General features: G+C 45.7%; 1 protein-coding gene across 1 annotated transcript in view; it reads left to right on the top strand.

Annotated features, from left to right (window-relative positions):
- The window catches only part of EXOC5 (exocyst complex component 5), a 32,669-nt gene extending 21,722 nt beyond the window's left edge, over positions 1-10,947 (top strand). Inside the window, exons 11-18 of the mRNA XM_083436103.1 lie at positions 955-1,164; positions 2,871-3,018; positions 4,975-5,083; positions 5,526-5,646; positions 6,881-6,967; positions 7,434-7,542; positions 9,510-9,725; positions 10,415-10,947. Coding sequence (XP_083292229.1) covers positions 955-1,164; positions 2,871-3,018; positions 4,975-5,083; positions 5,526-5,646; positions 6,881-6,967; positions 7,434-7,542; positions 9,510-9,725; positions 10,415-10,603 — 1,189 coding nt within the window. The 3' untranslated portion in view covers positions 10,604-10,947. The remainder of the gene's footprint in view (positions 1-954; positions 1,165-2,870; positions 3,019-4,974; positions 5,084-5,525; positions 5,647-6,880; positions 6,968-7,433; positions 7,543-9,509; positions 9,726-10,414) is intronic.
- The last annotated feature ends 9,675 nt before the right edge of the window (positions 10,948-20,622 follow it).

Genomic DNA, 20,622 nt, shown 5'->3' with positions numbered 1-20,622 from the left:
GTAAAAAAAAATGTCCAGTAGCACCTTAGAGACCAGCTAAGTTTGTACTGGGTATAAGTTTTCGTGTGCATGCACACTTCTTGAGATACACTGGAACAGAAGTCACCAGACCCTTAAACAGTGGTACCTAAGGTTAAGAACTTAATTCATTCCGGAGGTCCGTTCTTAACCCGAAACCGTTCTTTACCTGAGGTGCGCTTTTGCTAATGGGTCTTCCTGCTGCTGCCATGCCGCTGGCGCACGATTTCCGTTCTCATCCTGGGGCAAAGTTTGTAACCCGAGGTACTACTTCCGGGTTAGCGGAGTTTGTAACCCGAGGTGTTTGTAACCCAAGGTACCACTGTACATAATAGGAGGGTGGGGTAGGGTTTTTCTCAGAAGGGTAGTAGGAGATGGGTGATTGACTCAATGGGTATGGTAAACCTGTTGATGACGGTTAACGACTGCAATTAGTCCTACAGGGAAAAGCAAGGGATGACCAAAAATAGCTTTAGCATATGTAATGAGACAAGTTGTTAACAGTCGTCAACAGGTTTACCATACCCATTCAGTCAATCACCCATCTCCTACTACCCTCCTGAGAAAAACCCCACCCCACCCCACCCTCCCACTATATATATGGGTCTGGTGGCTTCTGCTTCAGTGTATCTGAAGAAGTGTGCATGCACACGAAAACTTATACCCAGAACAAACTTAGTTGGTCTTTAAGGTGCTACTGGAAATTTTTTAATTTATTTTGACTGTGTCAGACCAACACGGCTACCTACCTGAATCTGTAGACCAGGTCCACACTTGCTTAGCCTTGGCAGTGCTGTAGTGTTTGCTGTTCCCAGACCCCTCACTCCAACCCCTTAGTGAACACTGCAAATACTTTATACCTTAATGTTACCTCCTGCTAATGCATTCCTTCTTTCCTTCTTGCTCCCTCTCCTCTCTCCCTTCCTTAACATAAAGGACTACTAATCTTTCGAGCAAATTGATGGAGTTTAACTTGGGCACTGATAAGCAGACTTTCTTGTCTAAGCTTATCAAATCCATCTTCGTTTCCTACTTGGAGAATTACATCGAGGTGGAAATTGGTTATTTGAGGAGCAGGAGCTCCATGATTTTGCAGCGCTATTATGAGTCGAAAAACCACCAAAAGAGAGCCATCGGAAGTGGAGGGTAAGGTTTGGCTTCCAGTCTTGTTTACTGTGCTTCTTTCTTTCTTTCTTTCTTTCTTTCTTTCTTTCTTTCTTTCTTGATTTTAAGTTTGCAGTATTCTCAAGTCCGCATTAAGGACAAGTCTTTTGTTTAAGATACTGGGTATGCACACATTAGGGACGCGGGTGGCGCTGTGGGTTAAACCACAGAGCCTAGGGCTTGCCGATCAGAAGGTCGGCGGTTCGAATCCCCGCAATGGGGTGAGCTCCCGTTGCTCAGTCCCTGCTCCTGCCAATCTAGCATTTCGAAAGCATGTCAAAGTGCAAGTAGATAAATAGGTACTGCTCCGGCGGGAAGGTAAACAGCGTTTCCGTGAGCTGCTCTGGTTTGCCAGAAGCGGCTTAGTCATGCTGGCCATATGACCCGGAAGCTGTATGCCAGCTCCCTCAGCTAATAAAGCGAGATGAGCGCCACAACCCCAGAGTCGGTCACGACTGGACCTAATAGTCAGGAATCCCTTTACCTTTACCTTTTATGCACACATTTATAATTTTGTTTGCTATCTGCTGTAATGGTTGCTTGCATGTCTTAATAATGCAGTCACAAAACCAAGCTAAAAACTTTGCAGGGATGTTTGTTGTGTGAAATAAACGGAGACAGAAACCAGAGCACATGGCAACACAGTTTACCTTCCTGCCGCAGTGGTACCTATATATCTACTCACACTGGTGTGCTTTCAAACTGCTAGGTTGGCAGGAGAAATTGCCAGCTGTATACCATGTATACCCCATAGGTTTACAATATACGCGTTGCCTGTGGATGCCTGAAGGATTTTGTCCAGCCCATAGTGATACTCCAGCAGAAGGCTGTTTCCTTGCTGTAGCTAATAGCCACCAAGACCACCTCTCTGTTTCCTGGCTGTGCTAACCTGGCATAAGCAGTAGCTTTTAAGAGAGTGTTGGAGGCAGCATGAGGGAGAAGGCATTCCCTGTGGTGGACACACATGCAGACCTTTTGCCCTATTATTATTCCTGGTCCAACGGGCTTTGCTGGTAATTAATAATAATAATAATAATAATAATAATAATAAATTTATTATTTGTACCCCGCCCATCTGGCCAGGTTTCCCCAGCCACTCTGGGCGGCTTCAACAAAGATGAAAAATACACTAAAATGTCACACATTAAAAACTTCCCTGAACAGGGCTGCCTTCAGATGTCTTCTGAATGTCAGGTAGTTGTTTATCTCTTTGACATCTGATGGGAGGGCATTCCACAGGGTGGGTGCCACTACCGAGAAGGCCCTCTGCCTGGTTCCCTGTAACTTGGCCTCTCGCAATGAGGGAACCGCCAGAAGGCCCTCGGTGCTGGACCTCAGTGTCCGGGCAGAACGATGGGGGAGGAGACGCTCCTTCAGATATACTGGACCGAGGCCGTTTTGAAACACTGCAAAACAGGACAAAATGGCAGGACAAATGGTTCTGCATCCCACAGGCAGGCTTGCCTCTGCTGTACCAGCTTTAACTTTCTTCATATGAGTTGCCTGTCTCCGATTCTTTCATATTGATGGTGTGGCATTTGTTGTTTTTTCTTCAAAAACCTGAGGAATTTGCATTCTTTATTTAAAATGTCTACCATTGCTCTTCATGTGGCTGAAAGGTTAACCCCGGTTTGCATAACCAGACTTCCCTGGGATTAATGGTTCCTGCTTGGTGCATCTCTTTCTAGCATTCAAGAATTCAAAGAGCGAATACGGCAGCGGACAAACCTGCCCTTGGGACCCAGTATTGACACCCACGGCGAAACTTTCCTGTCCCAGGATGTGGTGGTTAATCTTTTGCAAGAAACTAAGCAAGCCTTTGAAAGGTGCCACAGGGTGTGTACACTTATTAATCGAATTATTTTAGGCTACCTCTAACGGTTTATCAGTATACACTGTGAGTGTTGCTGTGTGGACACAAACATTTTCTGAGTGTGTGCTCCCATTTTGCTGTTTTTACATCTTCTAATAGTTTTTTTTTAAATTATCTTAGTTCGTATGCTGTTTTTGAAAACTTTTTTTTAGTAGAAAAGTGGCATAGAGATGCATGAGATAAGTGTTTCTTCCTGAGCTCCTATATCCTAGCTCAGTCCCTGAGATAATCTGGGGGAGCTGGGCATTTACCTGTGGGTACAGGGTGGTATTTAAATGTAATAAATAATAATAATAATAATAATAATAATAATAATAATAATAATAATAATTTAATGCTGCTGGTGACATGCTTCGGGATGCTGTTCCAGCAGAGATTCAACAACACCCTCTCTCTTGACTTCCAGGCATCTCTGAGTATATTCATTAATAAAGTTTTGCTGTTGGGACTAGAGTGAAATTGGCGGGAGCTGCAAGACTGTAGTTCCCCCTTCTGGATTCCCCTTTGCATTCCGATAGTGTTTTTTCCGCCCCACCTTCCCTTGGAATTATAGATGTGCCTTCAGTCCAGATTGCTAATCTCACTTCCGTGTTTGGTTGCTCTCCTCCATTTCACCCAGCTTCCAACAGCATTTTCAGAAGTTGTTGGGGGAAAGGACGATAGCACTGGAGTCTGGAGAGAGGGCGAGAAGGGCAAGAGGAGCAGTAGGGTTGTTTCGTGAAAGATGCAAGGAGCTGCGAGGGGCCCAGAAGGCGGATTCACAGGAGTGGGGAACCCTGGGCCCAGGGCAGAATGCACCTCCCAGGCCTCTCTATCTGGCCCAGGGAACTCTCCCCTCACCCAGACTTCCTTCACACCTTCCTTAAGCGTTTTTACCTGTCTGGAAAGTGTCCTTGAACTCTGATCATGCCTCTTGCTTGTCTAAAAGGGGAATAGAGAGAGACCTGTGCAAAAAACCTATTGCACTATACAAGGGCAACATTTTCCAATCATTGCTCTGCCTCGAGAGCCAGTGTGGTGTAGTGGTTAAGAGCGGTAGTCTCGTAATCTGGGGAACCGGGTTCGCATCTCCGCTCCTCCACATGCAGCTGCTGGGTGACCTTGGGCCAGTCACACTTCTCTGAAGTCTCTCAGCCCCACTCACCTCACAGAGTGTTTGTTGTGGGGGAGGAAGAGAAAGGAGAATGTTAGCCGCTTTGAGACTCCTTAAAGGGAGTGAAAGGCGGGATATCAAATCCAAACTCTTCTTCTTCTGCTACTGGCCCCACCCACAATTGGCATGTTGCTTACAAGGCAGTGGCCCTCAGTACCCCACCCCTTCATTTTCAGAACTTCCTTTTCAGGAAATAAAGGTAGGGGTCCTTCGTAGGGTTGGGCGATATATCGTCCAAATGCGGTTTGAAGTCCATATCGTGATACCATAATTTTTGACCTGGCAGTATATGGCAAATCATGATATGTGTGTACGCTATGCAAAAATCACAGTGTGGGAAAAGACATGGAGCCGGCCAATGCTTCTCTCGATTCCCGCAGCCGCTGTTTACTCTGCTGGCTCAGCACTCCCTGCCTCCTGCAGGGGGCAGCAGATCACAAGAACAGGCGCCAGCAAAAATCACGATGTGGGAAAAACTGTGAAGTCAGCCTGTGCCTCTGCATAGCTCCATCCTTATTTCACACATAGTGGTGCTTAGCTGGTGATATATCAGGATGTTGAGAACCAGATATCGCCCAGCCCTAGTCCTTAGGATGGCCAACAAAAACTTGTCACTTGCAAGTTGCTCCAACTCTTCATAATTACGTGGTTTTGGCTGGTCTTTGCATGAATCCGTGCAAAGTGGTCTGTGTTTAAAATAGTTTGCATATAATTTTTCACATCTCAGTGCCAGAAAGGTCCTAACAAGCTCTTTCCACTTTTAAAGCTTTCTGACCCTTCAGATCTGCCGAAAAACGCCTTCAGAATTTTCTCTTTGCTTGTGGAGTTCTTATGCATCGAGCACATTGATTATGCTCTTGAAATTGGGTTGGCTGGTAAGTGCAATACTGCCTTTATTCCCGTTAAATATTGCACTGGAATGTAGCTAAAATATGTGACCCTTCTTTGAAACCATACATTTATGGAAAGTTTGAGGCTGCAGTATTCTGATGTAACTTGCCCTAGCGGTTTAGGCTCCAAACAAAGCAGCATCGTAACAAAGAAACAAAATGTAATGTAAACGCCATTCTTAAAATTGCTGATATGTATATAATTTAGAAGCAACGCCGACGAAATAGATTGGAGTAGTCCCATTTTCAGCTTTTAAAGAAATGAAAATATCAAACACTTAACCTTCATACAGCTTAAAGTCAGTGTCCTTGTTATCTCTGGTGATTCTGCTAACTGGTTCTCAGGATTCCTGAGGCTTGTTGGATGGATTGTTTCTTTAGACTCATTCAAAAGTTTTTACTGGTTTCATTATTTGCTTGCCTCTAGGGATTCCTTCTCCAGATGCCAAGACTGCAAATCTTTACTTCCTGGATGTCGTGAACCAGGCTAATACCATTTTCCACCTCTTTGACAAGCAGTTCAATGATCATCTGATGCCATTGGTTAGGTAGGTTACCTGTTGTGTCTTCAGGCCAAGAAGCCATGTAGAGTTTGCATTCTGACTCATAAATGTTCCTTCGTAGGGGCAAAAAGTCTTATGCTAGAATCATCTCCTGTCTGGGGCCACATAAAAGCTCCAGAATAAGCAGGACATGGAGGCAGACACTGTGGGATTTCTTGCACCCTGACCTACTAGAAGCCCCCATACTGACTTCTGAGAGATCCCATATTTCCATGTAATCCTCTGGAGGTTTAAAAACCTTATTTTGCATTTTTTCCAAATTAAGATAGTTAACTTGCAAATTGAGATTTTCAGTATTCTGTTGGCTACCGAAGCCCAAGAATGGCATTACATGAGTGATAAAAGGCACCAGTGGCTATTAGACATGGTGGCTGTGGGCTAACTCTGAATGACAGTCACTGGGGAACAGCAATAGGAGAGGCCTTTGGCTCTCAGGTCTTCTGCTGGGTGATGGGAGGTTTTGCTTCTGCACATGAGTCTGGCAAACCGCTCTGAGCTGAAGCATTCCTTCTTCACCCACCCTAGAATGTTTAGTTCACATTGAGTTCATGAAACATCGTACCCTGACCTGTTCTTAATGCATGGTTGACCACATCTATGAATGCTATATTTTGCCCTTTTAAGTTTTGCTATATCAATCACTAGTAATAGTTTAATAAGGAGGTTTTCATACCTGTCCAATTCTGTGTTCCCTTTCCCAACCTTTAATCTATTGATGATTAATGCCTATATGCAACCCTTGCATATGATTTGTGTTAACCACTCAGCAACAAGCACATATGTGGCAATGCTGTAATATTCAATAAAAGGGACTCTCTGAGACATGCTCGAGAGATGCCTCCCATATGACACTTGTCACTCGTCTGTCGTTTATTTCAACCCAACAGCTGGGCTTCCCATAGACACCTGGTTGGTCACTGCAAGAAAGAGTGGGCTCCCTTTTATCTGATCCAGCTGGGCTCTTTGGATATTCTTCTGCATATGTAATACTTTTCCATACTTGCCTCCACACTGCACCCCCCGGTTCTCTCTCCCACGTAGCTTGTTCCACACATAACTGCGGCTAGGAGGCCTCTTTCACGAGAGGCGAAAATGACAGGGTGGACGAACTGGGAAACCCTTGCAGATTCAAGTGCCCTGGGATCGAGGGTGCTTGGAGTAGATGTGTGTGTGGCAGAGAATGGTAGCTAACGACTTCCCCTCCCTCCATTTATCACAGCTCTTCTCCCAAGCTCTCTGAATGTCTTCAGAAGAAAAAGGACGTCACAGAACAAATGGAGGTGAAGCTGGACATGGGCATTGACAGGCAAGTGAAGGTTCTATCACCTTTCTGGACCATCAGTCAGTTTCCCCTTTTGCATCAACTGTTCGTGGTTTGGGACAGTTCATTATTCTGGCAAATAATGAAAATTTAGGGGTGGGGAGAATTGTGGACCTGTGTCTAGCCATCCCTCCATCCCAGTGCCTAGTTCTGATTGCAAGTCCCTTGGAGGAAGGGACAGCCATGCTGCTGCTTTGCGAAGTGCAGAGTATCGAGATGGTGTTATATAAATAACGTGCGTGTTAATCTCCAATTTTAAGAGTGAAGTTTTAAATCGCCCCTGCTGCTCTTTAGCAGCCCACCATTTCTGGGAGCCCAGGGGAATAGGCCTGCGACGGCACACTTCACCGCAAGTTAGCGGTCGCTTTGAGAAGAGGATCGTGTTGGCTTGGGCTTTGTGGGGCTCAAAACGCTAACTTTAAAACAGCCACCTGGTATTTTAACTTTGAAGGACGCTGAATTGCATGATTGGGCAGATGAAGCACATCTTGGCGGCGGAACAAAGGAAGACCGATTTCAAACCAGAAGATGAGAACAATGTTCTGATTCAGTACACTAATGTGAGTAACTATATATAGATTAGTCAATGACAAGTGACACGGCAAGTAATTGGACTGCCGCTGGCGTTCTTCCCTGCTGACTCTGCTCAGCATATGCATTTTATCACACATGTGCCTCCCTTAATAGTCAAGTTTTCTTCACTCTTCTAGGAATTCTGATGCATTTCCATTGTGCGATTTCAGCCTGGGCGAGAACAATAGCGCTTCCTAAATGCTCAGCGTTTTTAGTCATTGGTGTCCTGTTGTGCTGTATAGAAATCATAAGAATGTGGAAGCATAGAGTGGGGTGAGGCTGGCAGATAGTTTAGCCCAGCCCCCTGCAATAAGGCTGTATCCTCTTATGTACTAAGCTACGCTGTATTGATGACTGCAATTTAGCATTTATACCGCACCAGCAGCCAAACCCACCCTCCCACCCTGCGGAGTAGCTCCCAGCACCCCAGCTGAAGTGTGCCACGTTCAGAAAGCACAGAGTAAAAATGAATACATTCCTTACTGTGCCCTTCAGGCTCCCAGATCTCCGTGGTTGCCACCAACAGAGCCGCAGTGTATGAAAAAATCCAAATGTTGCACATGGAGCAAAATGCTCAAAATGAATGATGCCTAAATTACCAGGGAACGTATTTTAATAGCGGTGCACCTTTTGCGACCACATTTGAAGGCCTTACGTAATACAGTGGTACCTTGTGTTACATACGCTTCAGGTTACATACGTTTCAGCTTACAGACTCAGGCTAACTCAGAAATATTACCTCGGGTTAAGAACTTTGCTTCAGGATGAGAACAGAAATCGTGCAGCGGCGGCACAGCAGCAGCGGGAGGCCCCGTTAGCTAAAGTGGTGCTTCAGGTTAAGAACATTTTCAGGTTAAGAACGGACCTCTGGAACGAATTAAGTACTTAACCCGAGGTGCCACTGTATAAGGACAGTATAACTCCAGAACCTTGACTGGCTTTAGTAGCAGCCAAAGTATTGGGATAATTGTAGCACATGGATTCAAGTTACGAGAGATTCTGACTAGACATCAGGACGAACCTTCTGATAGTAAGAGCTGTTTGACAGTGGAACGGTCTCCCTCGGGAGGTTGTTGTCTCTCCTTCCTTGGAGGTTTCTAAGCAGAGGTTGGATGGCCGTCTGTCAGGGATGCTTCAGTTGATGTTCCAGCATTGCAGGGGTTGGACTAGATGACTCTTAGCATGCCTTCCAGTTCTACAATTCTGTTATTCTATTTATTTATCTGAAGTGTGAGTGCCTGAGAGAGAGAGAGAGATGGGAGCACATCAAGACCACTACTGCGGCTTACTTAATATTACCGTTTGAGTAACATCAGTGGAATTTACTTTCAGATACTTCCACTGGGATATTTGAATGCTTTTTAAAATAAGAGGCATGAAATAGATGTAGTGAACCTTTTTGTTGCATCAGCATCTCTCTCTGCACGCAAACTTCTGGGTTACACAGAACTACTTGTCAGACAGACTGGAAAAAATGATTAAATCACAAGTATGATTCTTGTACATTAGTCACTTCAAATAACAGCCACATCACCAGTATTTTTTTCACCTTAAACAAGTGTAATAAGCAGGGATTACAAGCCAATTCTAGAAATTTTTCCTTATGAGTGAATCCCATTGAGTTAAATGGGGTTTACTCTCAGATAAGTGGGCACAAGAATGCAAGCTGTATTTTGTTGCAGTTCCTGAGAGTTTCACATCCCGGGAATGCCTTCTAAAAGTATTGAACTCATTTTCTTCCAAGAGGGCAGCTGAGAAGTTTGCGAAAGAGTGAAGTGTCCGTTCTTTATTCATTTGAAAAATGTTGTATGAACACGATATGTGAGGTGTCACCTTTCCCCAGTCGCCAGTTCAGAAACCCAACACACACCCCACAATTTCCACCCCGAGTGGCTGTCAAGCCTGACAGAGCCCTTTTCTTTTTCTCCCCCTAACGTTCCTGCTTACTTTCCAGGCCTGTGCCAAAGTCTGCATCTATGTCAGAAAGCAAGTGGAAAAGATCAGGAATTCTATGGATGGCAAGAACGTGGACGGTGTTCTGACGGAGTTTGGAGTTCGCTTCCACCGACTCATCTATGAGCACCTGCAACAATATTCCTACAGCTGCATGGGTGGCATGTTGGCAATCTGCGATGTGGCTGAATACCGGAAATGTGCCAAAGAGTTCAAGGTATGTGGCCAGTAGGCATGCCCAATGCAATTTGAGATGAAGCACCTTGTCCTTGTATTTGACTGGGTAGCCTAATGTGAAAATGGGATTTACCTATTTGCAAAATGGGAATAGTCAAACTGTCAACCTCAAAGATTTGTTGCGTTCATGAACAAAGGTGAGAAAAATATTTGTGCATTGGGTGCATTATGCAAATAATGCTTTGCTAATACAGTGGTACCTTGGTTTTTGAATGTAATCTGTTCCGGAAGTCCGTTCGAGTTCTGAAACGTTCAAAAACTGAAAACTGAAAGCGGAAGCCTCAAAATGGAAGCCTCAATACCAGGCATAGGCAAACTTGGCCATCCAGCTGTTTGGGGACTACAATTCTCATCATCCTTGACCACTGGTCCTGTTAGCAAGGGATGATGGGAGTTGTAGTCCCAAAACATCTGGAGGGCTTAGTTTGCCTATGCCTGCTCAATACGGAAAACTCAAATCGGAAGCCGTGTTTCCTGTTTGACTTCTGAGATGCGTTCAAAAACCAAGGCATTTACTTCCGGGTTTTCAAAGTCTGAGTTCCTAAACGTTCGACTACGGAGGCATTTGAAAACCGAGTTACCACTATAAACTCTAGGCCTGTGGTGTATCTGAAAAGCACCGTTGGGTATTTAAATTGATCTTGCTTTGCTTTCCCCCCATTGCTACAGATTGCACTGGTACTGCAGCTTTTTGACACGCTCCACTCCCTTTGCAACCTCCTTGTCGTCGCTCCGGATAACTTGAAGCAGGTCTGCTCAGGAGAGCAGCTTGCTATTCTGGACAAGAACATCCTCCATTCCTTTGTACAGCTCCGCCTTGACTACAGATCCGCTCGCCTCGGCCGCCACTTCAGCTGAGAGCGCAGAAGAAGCAAAACCCAAGTGTTTGCTGGGACTTGGCCTCCTAGAGAGCATAGTGGTGGCTTCTTCTGAGGGTGGGGTGGGGGCCGGATTGGGGAGGGGGCTAGAGAGAGAGAGAACTCTTGGTAGAAAAATGTCCAGGTGTAACTTAAACTGGTCCTTTCCATTTGTCCTCTTCTTCCGTGTAAAATAAACAGCCTCCAGAAATTTAGATTCTGCAAAAGCACTTCCTATTGCCTGTTCATCGGAACGCCACGTGGCCAGTCTTTCTGACTTGCTGTCTTCTGAATGAATTAATTAAATAAAAACAAATAAATACATTTTCAGCACTGGTTCAAAAAGAGTGGCTTGTATTTCAGAACATCCAAAGTGGATTCCTTTGCCCGCGTTGCAACGTAACACCCAGCGGAGGGAAGGGAAGAGATGCTTTTTGTAGATGGGCATTCCTTAAAACAGCTTTGTGCTCTCTCAAAATGACACCCGCCACAGATGTAAAGAAACTTGAGGAAACTTGGGATCTGCTCTGAAAGAGCTGGGAAAGCGTCAGGAAAGCGTCCTGAGGCAGAGCTCTCATTGTATGGCTGGCATCTCTGCTCAGCTGAACAAGTCTCCTTGATCTTCCTTTCTCTTTTCCTTTCTCGCCCTGCCTTTCCTTGCTCCCAGTAGCCACCAGCGGCCCCCAGTCTCACTGCCTCCTTTTCCTTCCGCTGATGCACTTGTGCACATCTCTGCAGCATGATCCTGATAAAGCATAGTGATGAGGCTTAGTGTACCTGTGGGACAGGTGACAGCTTGCAGGGTTGCCCCACTCCCTTTCCCCCTGGAAGAGTGTGGGTATGCTAAAGACTGTATGAAAGGATATATTGGATAAGTATTATCCGTCCTTCACTCACACTAGTAAGTGATGTAGCAGAGCAGACTCCCTTCAATATAGCTGGAAGCTAGTTTGCAGATTCGTTTGAATCTCTTAGTTAAGATTATTTCCTGGTGTCCCCTTTAATCCCCCTCAAAAGAATAAAGACACAAGAGTTTCTGAGTAAAGTAACAAAACGTTTACTCACATTTCAGTTCACGGTTTGATTCCTGAAAGGCAGGCTTTAATTAATAATTACATAACGAAGTCTGAGTTTGTCTCATATGGAGACTGAACTCATGTGCTGCTAGCTGAGAGCCAGTAGACAGCAAAACTATATTACGATAACAAAATGGCTGCAGGAGAGCAGCATGGCAGCAAAAGATCAACAACCCACTCTAGGGAAATAAGGACCGTTGCATTCGACTGTATCAATGAATTACATCCCACAAAGTGTTCCTGAAGCTTTGACAGCGGCTTGTTGCACTGAAGTTCAGCAGCTGAATCTTTTCCCTTCTTTGTAGATGCCGTGATGGGGAAAGCTTTGCACAGGCGACTTGTGCTTGTTATGTGGGTGTTAAAAGAATCATGACACACACATGTTAGCAGTGTGTATAGATGGAGAGCGGTGCTGAACCCCCCCCAGTAACTGACTTAAATCTGTGTAGTATCCTCACAATTTTCACAATGCTCCTAAGGGAAAACACCTGACTACACTTTGACTTAGTTCTGGTGAGATCTAAGAGCCCCATGAAACTGTTAACAGGGCCTCTTTTCCTCATTCATAAGACCATGTTCAGAACACAGCAAGACAACATGCAGTCTTCATTTTATTAACTCTAGAATCACGTATACACAAACTGTGAGCCAAATCCAATGTGCTTAATACAACCCATATATTCACAGGCAAAGTTTTAACTTCTTCCCTTTCTCAGAAGTGGCATGGAACTTTTCTGTTTCTGCTTTAATCAGAAAACAGCTGTCAAAAATAACGTATTTTTTGCTCCATAAGATGCACCTAGTTTTTATAGGAGGAAAACAAGAAAAAAAATTATTCTAAATGAAACAGTGGATGTATGATTTTTGTGGTTCATGCTGTTCCAATAGACATGTGATTTGAGGGTGAGTTTGGGGTAGCCCAATGCAAAAATCCTGAGAATCCATGTGGATCCGTGCTTTGTAACCACGTTTCTGCGCCACTGCAGCCCCACGAAACAGTGGATGTATTTATTTATTTTGGTGCAGGCTGTAGCCATGGACAAGCTATGTGATCTGATGGTGAATTTGGGGTGACTCAATGCAAAAATCCTGAGGATCCATGGGCTTTTACCTCCCAGGCAGCCTCCTTTATCGCTAGCATCCCTTATCTCACTTCTGATCGCTTGTCGATCAGCGGCTTCGTTTCAACACCCACGTCCCTCTCCCCCCCCCCCAAAAAAGAATGATCTGCTTTTTGTCCCTGGGCAATTTGGCTCCAGGGACCACACATTCACTCCATAAGATGCACAGACATTTTCCCATACTTTTTAGGAAGAAAAAAGTGCTTCTTATGGAGCGAAAAATACGGTACTTTAGGGAAGTTGCCTAATTTTTTTGGTACATGTGCATTTTTATAAAGAGTTGCCAGCAAGGCAGATTTAGTATGCATCTCTTGATCACCTCTCACTCCCTCTGGTTTAGAACTGGATTCCTTCTTCATTCTGTAGGGCAAACAAGATGATGGGGGTGGGGAGCAGCTGGGGCTGGGCATACCTGTGATTTCCTGCATGCCTTGAGGCTGGGTAAAATAAAAATAAAGCAAACAATCCCTCTTGGCTCGCCCCCTAGGAGATGACTGGCCTGTGTTTTTTAGTGCATCTTACAAAAGGTCTTTTCTCTCAGGCCTGCACTTAACACTTCAAGCTGCAAGGATCTTCCTGCAAACCTTTTTGAAGGTCTCCAGACCCAATAAGTACTGCCTGATTTATAGCGCTGTGGTTTTTTATGGGTTTTTTTGGGGGGGGGGCGGTGAATACATACAAGCTCAGTATTATTGTGATAAAGGAGCGAGGCAGAGCCATGCCAAGCTTTCCCAAAGCATTCTGGGAAAACGCCTGCTTTGTTCCCTTGCGTTGCTCTCTTCGCTGGCCATGGCAGAGGCACAAAGCGTTCAGTGGACACCGGAGAAGGAAGGCGCTAGCTGTACAGCTGCCATTTTTTGCGAGCTGTGATGTGGATTCCAAACATACCTCTCTGATACCTCTGAATCTTAAGTGCCAGCATTGCTGGTGTGTTGTTGTTGTTTTTTTTAAAAAAGCAGTGGTTCTACTCACCAGTATTACAAATCATTCTGCAAAAAAAAGAGGGGATTTAGTCCATTTGTGAAAGATTTCAGAATGGCAAGCAAGAAGCATTTGGCATCATCGTATGTCTGCAAATCGCATCAGAAGAGTACTTCAAAACTTCCCATGGTTGTACACACACACACACACACACACTTTTAAAATAAAGTTCTAACGCTGTTACAGATGTCCCTTTACTCAGCTTGGCCATGAACATCAATACTAACGGAAGAAGTTGTGGATGGTTCCTTTAAACTCAGTCACACAACCATCGCTGCACCAGCCTTCTCCATTGTGGGGTTCTGTTCTGTTCACATGTTTTTGTTCAATATCCCCACCTGCAATCATTCCTGCCGGTGTCCTGCTGCACCAGAAGCAGTTTAGTCCTGCTGCCACATGACCCGGAAAGCTGTCTGTGGACAAACACTGGCTCCCTCAGCCTGAAAGCTAGATGAGCGCCGCTACCCCATATTTGCCTTTGACTGGACTTAACCATCCAGGGGTCCTTTACCTTTTAACCTTTTACCTAGATGTTGAGGAGTGAGAACATGCTGGCTTGGAAGAGCACATCGTTGCTTGAGAGCCTGGAAAGAACAAGCTGGCCCATAATCCTACAAAACAAACTTCGGCTAACGTCAAGGTGGGAGTGCCAGAGTTGAGATTCTCAGAACCAAGATGACCAAACTTGGCACCTTTGACTATTCCTTAGCCTTCCTTAGCCTGCTGCCTCCGCAGTCAGAGGTGGTCATGCTTTTGAATCCCAGTTGCTGGAGGCCAAAGGAGGGGAGATGGCGCTCTCATGCTCATGCCCTGCTTGTCAGTTTCCCACAGGCATGTGGGCAGCAACTGCAAGAACGGCATAGCTGTCAACTTACAGATTTGAAAATAAGGGACCAGCAGCCTCGAAAATCAGGGATCAGCAGCCAAAATAAGAGATTTTAGTCAACCAGCTGAAATACGAAGTTAAAAGGGACCAGATAATTTGGGAGAGCAGCGTCGGTTTTTAGCCCTTCGTTTCCAGAGGTTGCTGCTCAGGACACCAGCTGATGAAACGCTGCAATTAAATAACTACAAGCAGCAACCACTTTTCGCGCAAAACAGAGTCCAAGCTACGAAGATGCTGCTGCAGTTCTGTATCTTTTTTCTCATGCTCCATCTGCAGCTTTCAGTTCCATCAGGCGGGGTGGGAGAAAGGGGGGGGGGGAATAGCGCCTGAAGTAAACCCACAGATCAGACCATCTATGCTAGTCTACCACTACAAATCTATGGGAGAAGCGCTTGCGGTCCTTCCCTTGTAGCCCTTGGAACACCTGCCCGCGCCTCCACATCCTCCTCTTCCTCCTCTCTCTGAACTGCTTTCTCTATGGTTGCCCTCGCTCTCCTCTCAAGGCTCCTCAGCAATTCATAGGCCACACCAGGCTGCCCACCTCAGCCGGGTCCTTCGGTGGCGCAGCCACAGTATGGCCTAGCGGGAGCGGCGGCGGCGATGGGCAGAGGGGAGGCCCCAGGCAGAGACGCTCAGTTCGGCGGCCGCGAGGAGGATGGTGGCGGAAGGGCCCAAGGCTTCCACCAGTCCCGGCGGGGAGGGGCTCCCGGGGGCCGAGGCTGGTGAGAGGAGGCCGGAGGGGGCAGGCCGGGCAGCCAAGCCACACAGTTGGAGCCAGCAGGGAGGGAGGGAGAGGAGCTGCTTCCTTTGAAACCCGGGAAATTTAAGGGACATCATCAATAAGGGACAGCAGCGGGACACAGCGCTGGGATAAGGGAGTGTCCCGCCAAATAAGGGACGGTTGACAGCTATGAAGAACGGGCTGCTGGACGAGACGGGCCATTGATCTAGCAGGCCCTTCTTATGCGCTTATGCGTTTTCATGTACAGTCTATATTTTCCCACCAGTGGGGCCCAAGAGAGCTCACTGGTGGAATATCCCCTCCCCACTCAAGCAAAACACAAAAGTAATTTGAAGAACAAAATTTGCACTGGGGAGGGGGGGAATTTAAACTTGCTGTGCGTTTCAAAGTATTATAGCTATTACGGCGTGCAATTTGGGAAAATATTTTCCAGTCGCACCTCAATATAATTTTAAGTACTATCCACAACTAAATTTCAAAAATGCCTTTTTTATTTCCAGGTAATGAGTTAAAAGTGCTGCCTTTCCACGGCTCCCTCTTCTAACGTTGGCATTTAATGAGCGGCAATCAAGCGAGGTCTTGAGAGGGGGGCGGGTGTAATTATACGCCCTCCAATTGGTTAAAATAGGAAATTGCCAATAGGGCAGAAAATAACAGATGTGTTTTTCCCCCTCCCCACCCAATTTACAAGTCCTATAATTTTTTAACACAACTTGGCGTTTTGTATTCCGTTTTGCTTTCCAGCCGAAGGGGTGACGATAATGAAAGGGGGGAAGGCAGAGTAGTTACAACTCCATCCGCGCAACTTGGGAGGGGGGAAAGAAGAAGAAGAAGTATGCATATTGTGAAAAGGGAACCTGGAGGAGGATTGTAGAAAAGAAAGATATTTAAATGCTTAGAAACAAGCTGATGGGGAGTCATAAATGGTGAAGGCAGCCGTAACATTTTAAGAGCAGCGGAAACACTTGGGAAGCTCTTTTGAAGCCCTGAAAACACAAACATACAAATTTCCACAGTCCTGGGGTGAGCGCAGAATGCGGAGGGGGGGGGCGGGGAGCACACAAATTGCTTTGCGAGTTTCAGCATTGCTCAAGCTTCAACCAAACATAAGAAGCCGCCACATCCCATAATGTAAGAATATAAAAAGAGCATTCTCTGCAACATTTCTCCAATGAAAATAGGGACATCCTATTCTATTATTATTATTATTATTATTATTATTATTATTATTATTATTATATTTGTACCCTACCCATCTGCCTGGGTGGCTTCCAACATATGTAAAAACATAATAAAACATTAAACATTTTAAATTTTCATTTCACTTTTAATTTGTATTCCGCCTTCCTATATTACTATACCAAGGCGGTTTTTACAAGCCGAAGAAACAACGAAATAGACAGCAAAGATCACACACATAGATTACAATCTGATCCAGTACAGAAAAAGTCCCAGTAACTTTAACAATAAAGCAATATTCAACAATCCATTAGAATATAATACTAAACAGTAAATGGCCTCAGCCCAGTATACCTGAAGGAGCGTCTCCACCTCCATTGTTCAGCCCAGACACTGAGGTCCAGCTCTGAGGGTCTTCTGGCAGTTCCCTCCCTGCGAGAAGTGAGGTTACAGGGAACCAGGCAGAGGGCCTTCTCGGTGGTGGCGCTCACCCTGTGGAACACCCTCCCACCAGATGTCAAGGAAATAAACAACTATCTGACTTTTAGAAGACATCTGAAGGCAGCCCTGTTTAGGGAAGTTTTTAATGTTTGATGTTTTGTATTTTTAATATTATGTTGTAAGCTGTTGTTGTAATTATTCTTGTTCTTATTCTTATTCCCTTAAGTCATGGGTAGGCAAACTAAGGCCCGGGGGCCAGATGTGGCCCAATTGCCTTCTCAATCCAGCCTGCAGGCGGTCCGGGAATCAGCGTGTTTTTACATGAGTAGAATGTGTCCTTTTATTTAAAATGCATCTCTGGGTTATTTGTGGAGCCTGCCTGGCGTTTTCACATGAGTAGAAGGTGTGCTTTTATTTAAAATGCATCTCTGGGTTATTTGTGAGGCATAGGAATTCGTTCATTTTTTTCCCCTTCCCAAAATATAGTCCGGCCCCCCACAAGGTCTGAGGGACAGTGGACTGGCCCCCTGCTGAAAATGTTTGCTGACCCCTGCCTTAAGTCATTCATTCACCCTGCACTTCTCAGACCATTTCCCCCTCACTTCCCAAACTGCAAAAAGTCTGTTAAAAAAAAATGTAAAGAGAAGCAGAGCACTTTAAACCATTCTAAATGTGCAAACCTAACATTATGGCATGTGAGCAGCAGTGGCGTAGTGTGGGTTGTCAGCACCCGGGGCAAGGGAAGTAATTTGCGCTCCCCCCGCTGCACTGTCCCTCCCCCAGATAGTCTCTCGCTCTCTCTCCGCACCGCACCGCACGCCTGGCACCCTCCCCTCCACAGTGGGCGGCGACCCGGCGGCTCGGATCGGATTCGCACAGCCAGCACTGCAGTGAGAGAGAGTGAGTGAGCCAGGTAGGGGCAGAGAGCTGCGAGTGCGAGCGCCCCCCCCAGATGTTGCGCCCGGTGCCGCCGGCCCCCCCTGCACCCCCCACGCTACGCCACTGGTGAGCAGACTTGCCTGTGCAAGTATCGCTGGACTTTGAACCCTGGTCATCATTCGCAAGGCCCCTGTTGAGTATTTTGAGAGACGCCATCACATTTGGCTGTCCATATGAAAGGTGATTTCCCCCCCCCCCTCCATTTTGTGTGTGGTGGTAACATTCATTTGACTGTAAACAATTCATTAAAATAACTAGCTAAGTCTCAGACAAGTGGGTTTTTTGAAGGTTGCTCAATCTCCTTACTTATCTATCCAAAGTCAATTTGAGTGTGAATATGGTGCATTGTCCCCCATGATGGCAAACAGCGTCTCCAAAGAGACGTTTATTCCGCCGGCATGGATTCCAACTAGACAGCAATGATGCATTACAAATATATAATTATTTGCACTAATATTTGAGCAGGTGGAATGGATTAGTAGACAGTCAACAGTACAGTGCTGATAACATGTATTTTTCTATATTAATATGTACTGTGCAACATGTATTAAAATTGTCAATAATTCATTTCCACAGCGTTAGCAGTATTTATATTGCTGTGTTCTGCCAAGGGGGGCCAGCGAGGGGAGGGGGCAGAAACAAAGTAAATTGGGGGGGCGGAATGCATGACGAAGATGAACTTTTCAAAAACATTTAATGAGTGGAAGTTTTCCTACAATGAGGGAGGGAGGGCAGGGAGGAAAGAAGCAGATGATGCTCATCTTCCGTTTGGGTTGAAACAACAGTTTCCTAAACCACGGGTAGGCAAACTAAGGCTAGGGGGCCGGATCCGGCCCAATCACCTTCTCAGTCCTGCCCGCGGACGGCCCAGGAATCAGGGTGTTTTTACATGAGTAGAATGTGTCCTTTTATTTAAAATGCATCTCTGGGTTATTTGTGGGGCATAGGAATTTGTGATGTATGGAAGTGAGAGCTGGACCATAAAGAAGGCTGATCACCGAAGAATTGATGTTTTTGAATTATGGTGCTGGAGGAGACTCTGGAGAGTCCAATGGACTGCAAGAAGATCAAACCTATCCATTCTGAAAGAAATAAGCCCTGAGTGCTCACTGGAAGGACAGATCATGAAGCTGAGGCTGCAATATTTTGGTCACATCATAAGAAGAGAAGACTCCCTGGAAAAGACCCTGATGTGGGGAAAGATTGAGGGCACAAGAAGAAGGGGACGACAGAGGACGAGATGGTTGGACAGTGTTCTTGAAGCTACAAACATGAGTCTGACCAAATTACTGGAGGCAGTGGAAGACAGGAGTGCCTGGCATGCTCTGGTCCATGGGGTCACGAAGAGTCGGACACGACTAAACGACTAAACAACAACAAGGAATTTGTTCAATTTTCCTTCAAAATATAGTCCAGCCCCCACAAGGTCTGAGGAACAGTGGACCGGCCCCCTGCTGAAAAAGTTTGCTGACCCCTGAATAAAAGCACTCTTTTTAACTACAGTGGTACCTCTGGTTACGAAAGCTTCAGGTTACAACAGGCATCCCCAAACTCGGCCCTCCAGCTGTTTTGGGACTACAATTCCCATCATCCCTGACCACTGGTCCTGTCAGCTAGCCCCCAAACAGCTGGAGGGCTGAGTTTGGAGATGCCTGGGTTATGAGCTCTGCTAACCCGGAAGTAGCTGCTCCTGGTTGCAAACTTGGCCCCAGAATGCAAATGGAAAGCGTATGCCTCTGGCGGCCCCATTGGCAAAAGCACGCCTCACGATAAGAACAGTTTCAACTTAAGAACGGACCTCCAGAACAAATTAAGTTCGGAACCAGAGCTATCACTGTAATGCTAGTGCAGTGGTATCTCGGGTTAAGAACTTAATTCGTTCTGGAGGTCCGTTCTTAATCTGAAACTGTTCTTAACCTGAGGTACCACTTTAGCTAATGGGGCCTCTCACCGCCGCCGAGCCGCTGGCTCGCAATTTCTGTTCTCATCCTGAGGTAAAGTTCTTAACCCGAGGTACTACTTTTGGGTTAGTGGAGTCTGTAACCTGAAGTGTTTGTAACCTGAAGTGTTTGTAACCCGAGGTACCACTGTATGGGGAATCTTCAGCCTGCCAGATGTTACTGAACTACAGCAGCCATGAATGAAGGGAGTCATATAGAGGCTTCCCCACGTTGGCCACGCTCTGATCGTATTTATTAAGTGGAAATTTGGGGTCTCCCCCTCTTTCTCCTTTTTTCTTCTTTTCCCCTTCTTGTCTTTTTCTTTTTCACCTTCCTTTTCCTGGTGAGCCTGTCTTTTCTCCTAGTTAGGTCCTTGGCTGGGAGCTATTATCATCCATAGTGAGAAAGGGACAGCACATTTCTTTTAAAAAATATAAATCTGTCAGAAACAATTATACCGCAACACTCCACTGCAAAAGGTTGCGTATGAGGCTGTGTGTATGGGTGTGTGTGAGAGAGAGACTATAGCCATACAAACACAAATCACCAGAGCCTCCTTCAGCCCGTTCTTGAAGACTTCATTGGGCAAAAGATAGTGCAATGTGTTTGGAACAATCCTGTGCAAAAAAAAAAAAAAAAGGGGGGGGGGCGGCAGGAAGCAACCCAGAGATGAATGGTAGCCTGATATTGCTACCACCTGCTACATTCAGTGTGA

This window comes from Podarcis tiliguerta (assembly GCF_965153285.1).
Source record: "Podarcis tiliguerta genome assembly, chromosome: 1".
NCBI lineage: Eukaryota > Metazoa > Chordata > Lepidosauria > Squamata > Lacertidae > Podarcis > Podarcis tiliguerta.
Note: the sequence above shows the minus strand (reverse complement) of the source record. Positions and strands in the feature narration are given on the sequence as shown.